At 43.6% G+C, this 10349-nt stretch overlaps 1 protein-coding gene across 1 annotated transcript in view; it reads left to right on the forward strand.

The window, feature by feature from the left end:
• Positions 1–10089, forward strand: part of b3galt1b (UDP-Gal:betaGlcNAc beta 1,3-galactosyltransferase, polypeptide 1b) — a 90435-nt gene extending 80346 nt beyond the window's left edge. Inside the window, exon 4 of the mRNA XM_055637684.1 lies at positions 5472–10089. Coding sequence (XP_055493659.1) covers positions 5669–6649 — 981 coding nt within the window. The 5' untranslated portion in view covers positions 5472–5668 and the 3' untranslated portion in view covers positions 6650–10089. The remainder of the gene's footprint in view (positions 1–5471) is intronic.
• The last annotated feature ends 260 nt before the right edge of the window (positions 10090–10349 follow it).

Genomic DNA, 10349 nt, shown 5'->3' on the forward strand with positions numbered 1-10349 from the left:
AAGATGGTTTTAAAGAATGTTATAACTATTCTACTTGGGATGCGGGCAGCACAGTGGCGGAGAGGTGGAGTTGCTGCCTCACAGCGCCAGAGACCAGGGTTTGATCCTGTCTATGTGTGCTGTCTGTACGGAGTTTGTGTGTTCCCCCTTGTGACCACGTAGGTTTTTCACTGGGTGCTCCAGTTTTCTCCCACACTCCAAAGATGAAGGTAATTGGCTTCAGCAAAACTTGTACAATTCTTCCGAGTGTGTAATATACGGGGTGATCGCTGGTTGGCGTGGACTCGGTGGGCAAAAGGGACCGCTTTATGCACTATTTCTCTAAAGTCTGAGGTCTGCTTAATGGATAACAACAATCCCGGCTGGGCAACGTTTACCATTCCTTCAGGACACTTTCCTGATTTCCAGAGTTGCCTGATAACAGCTGAGAAGAAACTGTCCCTGGATCTGGAGTTGTGCATTTTCACACCTCTGCACCTCTTGCCTGATGGGTTGAGTGGAGAAAAGGGAGTGACCAGGGTCCATGATTATGCTGGTGGCCTTGCCGAGGCAGCATGGTGTAGATGGGGTCAATGGAAGGGAGGTTGGTTTGTGTTTAAGAAGGAACTGCAGATGCTGGAGAATCGAAGGTTACACAAAAAAGCTGGAGAAACTCAGCGGGTGCAGCAGCATCTATGGAGCGAAGGAAATAGGTAACGTTTTGGGCCGAAACCCTTCTTCAGACTGGTTTGTGTGATGGTCTGGGCTGCGGGCAATTTCTCGTGGACTTAACCATATAACTTATAACCATATAACAATTTCAGCACGGAAACAGGCCATCTCGACCCTTCTAGTCCGTGCTGAACACATTAGTTTCCCCTAGTCCCATATACCTGCGCTCAGACCATAACCCAGTTGGTAAGGATCCATTCCCTTCCCATCCATATAACTATCCAATTTATTTTTAATTGATAAAAACGAACCTGCCTCCACCACCTTCACTGGAAGCTCATTCCACACAGTGGAGTGGACTTGGATGGAGTTGTTCCCAAACCATCCTGATAAAATGTTTTAGTTTAGTTTAGTTTAGTTTAGAGATACAGCGTAGAAACAGGCCCTTCGTCCCTCTGAGTTTGCGCTGACCAGCGATCCCCGCACACTATCCTACACACACTAGGGACAACTTAATTACCCTACAAACCTGTACGTCATTGGAGTGTGGGAGGAAACTAGAGATTCGGGAGAAAACCCATGTGGTCACGGGGAGAACGTACAAACTCCTTACAGACAGCACCCGTAATCAGGGTCTAACCCGGGTCTCTGGCGCTGTGAGGCAGCAACTCTACCGCTGCGCCACCGTGCTGCCTTTCTGTGGTGCATCTGTAGAAGTTGATCTGAATCCTGTAAGGATAGATAGGTCGAGATATTTGGGGGGGGGGGGCAGGTGAGAGGTTTTTGAGCTCATGGTCTTGAGAGCTGGTGAACAGCTAGCAATGATGGAGGCGTTTTGGGGTGGAGGAGGGGAAATGGCCAAAGGTGGGGGAGCATTTGTACCTCAGAGACCCCTATACTGCAGGAGAGGGGAAATGTCAAGGGGTCAGAGTACGGTCACAAGTGATAGGAGCAGAATGAAGCCATTTGGCCCATCTAGTCAACTCCGCCATTTAATCATGGCTGATCTATCTCATAGAGTCCTAGAGTGATACAGCGTGGAAACAGGCCCTTCAGCCCAACTTGCCCATACCGGCCATCATGTCCCAGCTGCACTAGTCCCACCTGCCCACGTTTGGTCCATATCCCTCCAAACCTGTCCAATCCATGTATACGTCTAATTGTTTCCTAAAGTTTTGGATAGTCCCAGCCTCAACGACCTCCTCTGGCAGCTTGTTCCATACACCCACCACCCTTTGTGTGAAAAAGTCACCCCTCAGATTCCGACTAAATCTTTTCCCCTTCACCTTGAACCTATGCCCTTTGGTCCTCGATTCCCCTACTCTGGGCAAGAGACTCTGTGCATCTCTCTCTCTCTCTCCTAACCCCATTCTCCTGCCTTCTCCCCATAACCCTTGACACCCGCAATAATCAGTATGGAGGGATTGGAAGATGTGAACTTGGAAACCGAAGCATGCAGTTAATGAATGGTGGCAAACTGATGTCTGGTAACAATTTATTAAAAGATTAAAAATGTCACTGTTAAAAGTATCACAGTTCACACATGAAGAGGTGTGAATGTTTGCTGCAACAGGAGCTTCCTACCAGCTGATCTCACCTCTGGATTGAAAACTGTCAGATCCAAAATAGCTGATGATTAAGAACGGCAAATAGACTTTTCTGAATGTCTGATTATTCTTTGTGGGTGACTCTACGCAGATAATGAGAAATGAATCACATGGAATTTTATTAAATGTAGAGCAAAAAGTTCGGACTCGTCTGAAGTCTGATCATTGCGGCACGGTGGCGCAGCTGGTCGAGTCACTGCCTCACAGCGCCAGAGACCCGGGTTTGAATCTGACTACGGATGCTGTCTGTGTAGGCTTTGCATGTTCCATGCAGGGACCCTGTGGCTTTCCTCCGGGTGCTCTGGTTTCCTCCCACATCCGAAAGACATACAGTACAGTTTGAACTGAATTGAAATGAATTGAGTAATGTGATTAGCCAAGTATGTATACATACAAGGAATTTGCCATGGCAGTTTGGAGTTAATTGGCCCTCAGTAAATTGCCCCCTAGATTTCTCTACCTTCAAGTAACCCTTGCTTACCCTCTGTCTCTGTCCCTTCCCTATCCTAGTTCTCCGACTAGTTTCACTGTCCTCCTGATTAAATTTTATTGTTTGTATGCCTCGTTGTCACCTTCCCCTCAGCCAACAATGAACCATTTCCTTCATCATTGGGGAGTGGATGAAAAAGTGGGAAACATAGAACTAGCGTGAACGGGTGACCAATGGTCGGCCTGGACTCAGTGGGCTGAAGGGCCTGTTTCCATGCTGTATCCTCAAATCAATCAATTAAGGATCCCGACCAGACACATAGTCTGTCCACTCCCTCAACAGATTCTGCCTGACCCCCTGAGTTCCTCAAGCACTTTGTGTGTGTGTGGCTCCAATGACCAATGCTGTCTCTTGGGCCTCTAAATTCTGGTTCCGCCTGGCTCCAACTGACCTGAATAGATGACATTAGGAAGGACTCAGGTATAGCAGATGAATTGAGGGCAGACAAACGGATCTTCAAATAGGAATAAATAACATATAATGAACTGTGAGACATGTATTGACGACGGACGAATGTCCATCAAGTATATAGATAGATTAGATTGACTCCAGAGTGCCATGAATCTGTGGAATTCATTGTCATAGAAGGCTGTGGAAGCCATGTCAGTGTATATTTTTAAGGCATAGATAGAAGGATTCTTGATCAGTACAGGTGTCTATATTGATTGACTCAATATACCGGTGTCAGATTTTATGGGGAGAAGGCAGGAGAATGGGGTTAGGAGGAAGATATCGATCAGACATGATTGAATAACTTGATGGGCCGATTGGCCTAATTCTAGTCCTATTACTTATGACCATTTTAATGACTACAGTGGAAGAAACATTATTTCTACCCTTCCTGTGGTTCAGAGAGAAGCTTAACATCTTCATTATGAACGTTGTTCATGGTATTCTGGGGCCATCGAGCTGTACACAGTGAAACAGGTCATTTGGCCCACCTTGGGAAGGATTGATATTATTGCAATTTGGTTTTAGCAATGCAACTCTCATACCTCCGGGTATGGTGTTGACTCCAGTCACCTGTTTGTATATTTTAACAGTTGTTTTCTGGGCAGCTAGTCCGTGATACTTGAAAACATCAACATCCACATCCACTTTTGTCGGACACAGTTCATTTTCAGACCTTTCCTTAAAAGTGGCACCTTAGACTTGGATGGTATTGTTCACACAGGGTCTTGCCAGATATGTGAGTTTTTAGTTTAGAGATGCAGCGTGGAAACAGGCTCATCTATCTAATGATAACCACTGATCAGTCATTCACATGCGTTCTATGTTATCCCATTTTCTCATTCACTTTCCTACACACGGGGAACAATTTACAGGGTGCTTAGTTTAGTTTAGTTTAGTTTATTGTCACATGTACCGAGGTACAGTGAAACGCTGTTTTGTTTTGTGCTATCCGTTCAGCGGAAAGACTGTATGTGATTACAATTAAGCCATCTACCTACAGTGTACAGCTACAGGATAAAAGATATAACATTTAGTGCAAGATAAAGTCCGATTAAAGATAGTCCAAGGGTCTCCAATGAGGTGGATGGGAGGTCAGGACCGCTCTCTAGTTGGTGGTAGGGTGGTTCGGTTGCCTGATAACAGCTGGAAGAAACTGTCCCTGAATCTGGAGGTGTGCATTTTCACTGTAACTCTTGCCTGATGAGAGAGGGGAGAAGAGGGAGTGGCCGGGGTGAGACCGAGCCTTGATTATAACGATATAACCATATAACAATTACAGCACGGAAACAGGCCATCTCGACCCTTCTAGTCCATGCCGAACACATATTCTCCCCTAGTCCCATATACCTGCGCTCAGACCATAACCTTCCATTCCCTTCCCGTCCCGTCCATATAACTATCCAATTTATTTTTAAATGATAAAATGAACCTGCCTCCACCACCTTCACTGGAAGCTCATTCCACACAGCCACCACTCTCTGAGTAAAGAAGTTCCCCCTCATGTTACCCCTAAACTTCAGTCCCTTAATTCTCAAGTCATGTCCCCTTGTTTGAATCTTCCCTACTCTCAGTGGGAAAAGCTTTTCCACGTCAACTCTGTCTATCCCTCTCATCATTTTAAAAACCTCTATCAAGTCCCCCCTTAACCTTCTGTGCTCCAAAGAATAAAGCCCTAATGCTGCTGGCCTTGCCGAGGCAGCGTGAAGTGTAGATGTCTTTGGGATGTGGAAGGAAACAGGAACGCCCGGAGAAAACCCACGCGGTTTAGTTTAGTTTCGAGATACAGCAAGGAAACCGGCCCTGATTAGTACAGGTGTCAGGGGTTATGGGGAGAAGGCAAGAGAATGGGGTTAGGATGGAGAGATAGATCAACCTGGATTGAATGGTGGAGTAGACTTGATGGGCCGAATGGCCTAATTCTGCACCTTATGCCAGCCAAGTCTGCGCAGACCAGCCATCCTCACACACTCACACAATCCTACACACTAGGAACAATTTACAAATATACCAAAGCCAATTAGGCTACTAACTTTTGCGGCTTACGGAGTGTGGAAGGAAACCAGAGCACCCGGAGAAAACCCACACGGTCGCAGGGAGAACATGCAAACTGCACACACACAAACAGCAGCCGAGGTCAGGATCGAGCCCGGGTCTCTGGCGCTGTGAGGCCGTGGCTCTACCGGCTGCGCCACTGTTTTAATGACAGATCGGGACGGGTTGTGTAGTTTGATCTGTTGATGGGCATTTTCCTGTTTCCCTCCCCCCTCCAGCTTTCTGTGCAGCTGTACCAATGCAACATCCTGGAGGAACCTTGCAGCATGTGAGCAGGGACCCCTGCCTGAGCAGAATGATAGAATGTCCTTGAACGACTTACTGCCCACTGTGATTTCATCAGCGTCCGCAACGGGCTCTTTGATTTGTGTGGCATGTTGCCTGATATGTGACGTGATGTGAGAGGGGAGTTAGCATGGCTTCCAAAGTCTCCTGCCTGTACTTTCTAACCGTGGTTTGCTGGGCCAGTGCGCTCTGGTACCTGAGTGCCACCCGACCCTCGTCGACCATCGTGGGACACGGTGTGTTTTCGCGCATGATTGCCGAGAAGAAGAACTTCAACTTCACCAACATCCGAACCCGTTCCCTGAACCCACACAACTTCAACTACCTTATCAACGAGCCCAACAAATGCGAGCCCATCGACCCCTTCCTTGTCATCCTGGTCAGCACCACGCACAAGGAGTTTGATGCCAGGCAGGCGATCAGGGAGACCTGGGGAGACGAGAACAACTTCAAGGGCATCCAGCTGGTCACCTTGTTCCTGCTGGGGAGGAACGCCGACCATGTCTTGAACGAGATGGTGGAGCAGGAGAGCCAGATCTTCCACGACATCGTGGTGGAGGACTTTGCCGACTCCTACCACAACCTCACGCTGAAAACGGTCATGGGGCTGAAGTGGGTGGCCACCTTCTGTTCCAAAGCCAAGTACGTGATGAAGACCGACAGTGACATCTTTGTCAACATGGACAACCTGATCTACAAGCTGCTCAAGCCCAACACCAAACCGCGGAGGAGATATTTCACTGGGTACGTTATCAACGGAGGCCCGATCCGGGATGTCCGTAGCAAGTGGTACATGTCCCGAGATGTCTACCCGGACAACAACTACCCTCCCTTCTGTTCTGGGACGGGTTACGTCTTTTCTACAGATGTAGCCGAAGCTATTTATAAGACATCTCTCCACACCAGGATACTCCACCTCGAGGATGTCTATGTCGGGCTTTGCCTGAGGAAGCTCGGCATCCATCCCTTTCAGAACAGTGGCTTCAATCACTGGAAGGTCTCCTACAGTCTCTGTAGATATCGCAGGGTCATTACTGTGCACCAGATCTCTCCCGAAGAGATGCAGAGAATCTGGAACGAGATGGCAAGCAAAAAACACCTCCGTTGCTAAGTGGAACATATCAAAGGGTTTCTAATTGCTGCTCAGTTTCTGATCAACAATCTGTATCGATTGATCGCGAATGAAGGGGTGATTGTTTCCACAGCCAACAAGTAACTAAACGACTCATTCCCTCAGAGGTGTAAAATGTTAACCTCACAGATAACAACTGTAACTGCTATCACCAGTAGGACATGAATGACATGTTCATTGGTACTGTCTGATTTAAATCTAGTTAGCTCTGCTTCACTTCATGTTTGGAAACAAAACCATATACGCATCCACAAACATTAAAGCTATTGCTGAAGGTGATATCTATTCATTATACATTTATCGCTTGTATAGTTAGTTATGACTTGCTTGAGGAATGTGCAATTGCCAAGGTTCCCACCTTAAACTTCCCTCTTGAGAACTAGCTATTGCATCTGAATTACGTCAGGATGGGAAAGCTGGATATTCTCAGTGCGGGAGAGAGTGTGGATTTGAAATACAAGACTTGCAGATAAATACATGCCTGGCTTTCATATTTATTTAATTTTAAATAGACATTACTAGCTTACTTTACAAAATTGTGTCCAATTGCCTTGAATGCATTACCTATTGTGCAGCTGGTTGAAGTTTTGCCGAACAGCATATTATCAATTCAGTGCAATTAAATATAAAATCTGCACTTTAATGCATTCAATGTGAATTTAAATGGCATATTTAGTTATCATAGTGTGAAAAGAGATTTTTAACCAGTGGGTTGATCAGGTGATTTTAATGGTGACATTGTATATATGCATATAAGAAAACATTTAGCTTTGTATAATGTTAAAACTGTGCTGTTAACATATTGACAGGACAAATGTTTTTCTTTTTTAATTGCCAACATGTTACTCGGGCTCTCTCATCAAGTTGAAAATAGTTGGTGTTGATGCGAAATTAAGATTGTGTGCATCATTGAACATTGAAACACAACATGCCTTCGACAGTGGAAGTGAATGTTGCTTGCATATCCTTCATAACTCAAAAGCAAAAAAAAATACTGCAGATGCTGGAAACCGGAGCTAAAAATTCGACAAACACCCAATGGTTCAGGCAGCATCTGTGGAGAGAGAAATAAAGTTAATGTGTAGGAAAGAACTGCAGATGCTGGTTTAAATCGAAGATAGACACAAAATGCTGGAGTAACTCAACGGGACAGGCAGCACCTGTGGAGAGAAGGAATGGGTGATGTGAGAGGATGTTGCTGAACTAGCTAACTGACTAATAAAGTTAATGTTTCAGGTGGGTAACCTTTCATCAGATTGCAATGTGCAGTAGTGTTCCGATGTAATACTATGTACTAAATGTTTTCAAAAAGAGCACAGATTTTAATGATTCAATAACTACTTCAGTAAAGTGTTCGTTCAGAAGGCTGGTTTTCTGTACTGACAGTAAGATGTGGTTGAATTGTAGCTTTTCCTTTTTGAGTTTGAGTGTATATTTTAGCCATGCATAGTAAATTATATCCCATTATACAAAGAAACTGAACAAACAAAACTAAACGAAATCTAGTTGCTGTAAAATGGTGTGGTATCATTAATGAAACTCAGTAAATGTATTCATCTCAAATGTAAAATAGATCTGTTGTACATTTTGACTGTTCCAAAAAAGGTAATGAAAGTGTCAACTAAATGCTATATTTTGTGTCCATTCTTTCACACAGATGATTTTTCAAATGGTGTGTTTCGTACTGCAAATTTAGGCTTGTCTAAAGGCAGGGTTTTGTGACAAACTGCAAGCACAGTTGGTTAACACAAAGTATTCCTTTTTGTTAAGCTTTAAAATTTACTCTTATTTTATAGCCTTAAACAAATTAGGTTTATTGGTAATTAAAACGGATGTTTTCAGCACATTTGTTTATTTATTATTAATGTTTCCAGTCAGAATATTAATCTATTTCTTCAGTGAGACAAATAAAATCATTATTAAAGTCATAGAGTGATACAGCGTGGAAACAGACCCTTCGGCCCAACTTGCCCACACTGGCTAACATTTTCCAGGTACACTAGTACGACCTGCCCACGTTTGGTCCATATCCCTCCAAACCTGCCCATGTACCAATCCATGTACCTGATCCATGTACCTGATTAACTGTTGGGATAGCCCCTGCCTCAACTACCTTCTCTGGCAGGTTGTTCCATACACCCACCACTCTTTACGTGAAAATGTTGTCCCTCAGATTCCTATTTAAAAAAAATTTCTCTTCACCTTAAACTGTCCCCTCTGGTCCTCGATTCCCCTACTCTGGGCAAGAGACTCTGTGCATCCACCCGATCTATTCCTCTCATGATTTTTAAACACTTCATTCTTTCATTACTTAATTATTTTTCTTTCCATTTGTGGATAAGTTTATAAACGCCCACCAGCAAGGGATTTTCTTGGCAATTCTACAAAATGTTACCTCTTATTTAATTATTTGCAAAAGATCCTCAATGAATTAATTTAGTTGATTGTCTGTAGATTTCTATTCAGTAAATGATTGGAATCGAATGCTCCAGTGTACCTTACAAAAGCAAGTGTAATTTTAAGGTAACATCTATTAAGAGTTGCACTTGGTATTAACTGATAACATAAATGATTGTGATTAAAATCTTAATTGCTACATTATGCCGGATCACAACCTCGCTAATCATTGTTGAAAATAAGTAATGCAACATTAAAAATGCATCAGACAATTAAAACATGTACAAATTTATTACTGTATTATATTACAAGTTATGTATACAAAATAAATATCAGGCAATAGCAGAAAAATGTGAAAAGTTAATGTTTTAGTGATTTTATGAAAGTAATATTTCAATCATTGCGGAATGTTTAATTTAATTGCCACATTACATTTGGATCACTCTCTATTGGTGATATGTGTTAAGTATGTGCCAAAATGGCTTTAATGCTAACATATTAGAAATGAAAGTTACTCATAAATTCCAAATATTAACTTTTGTAGTCATTGAAAGTTGTCATTATAGTTGTCGGGTTTTTTTAAAAAGAATTTAACTTTTTTAAACAGTTGTCCACTTGACTTGCAATTCCAAAAATAAAAACCAATGAATTTGTAACCAATATTAATCATTTCTATGTCTTCCCCATTGGCTCCGACAATCTAAAAACGATCCTTGGTAATTGAGATCCAGACATTCTAACGGCGTTAAAATGGTGTGCAACAGTTTCACTCTTGTTACCCTCCAAATAAGGACAATCACACCATTGTGGAGATTGTTGTACCTCAGCATCATCTTCAGCTCAGTCTTTCTTCGGTTAATTCACAATGATTCAGAGAGTAAGAATGGCGGCTGAAACAAAATGAGACCAAGGGAGTTCTCTAGACATTGTAAGAAGGTGGTTCGAGGTAGAAACAAGGAACTGCAGATGCTGGTTCATACCAAAGATGGAGACTGGAGTAACTCAACAGGTCAGGAAGCATCCTCCAGAGATGCTGCTTGACTCGCTGAGTTATGGCCCTGTCTCATGGTGCAAGTTCATTCCAAGAGCTCTCCCGAGTTTGAAAAAAAATCAAACTCGTGGTAAGCACGGAGAATGAACGTAGAATGTACTTCATAGTTCGGGGACGTCTCTTAGCGGCTCGTAACGCTAACGGCAGGTACTGGGGAAGACTCGCTAATGGCAGGTAAGCACGGGAAGACTCGTGAAGATTTTTCAACATGTTGAAAAATGTCCACGATAG

Source organism: Leucoraja erinacea, chromosome 7 (genome assembly GCF_028641065.1).
Source record: "Leucoraja erinacea ecotype New England chromosome 7, Leri_hhj_1, whole genome shotgun sequence".
Lineage (NCBI taxonomy): Eukaryota > Metazoa > Chordata > Chondrichthyes > Rajiformes > Rajidae > Leucoraja > Leucoraja erinaceus.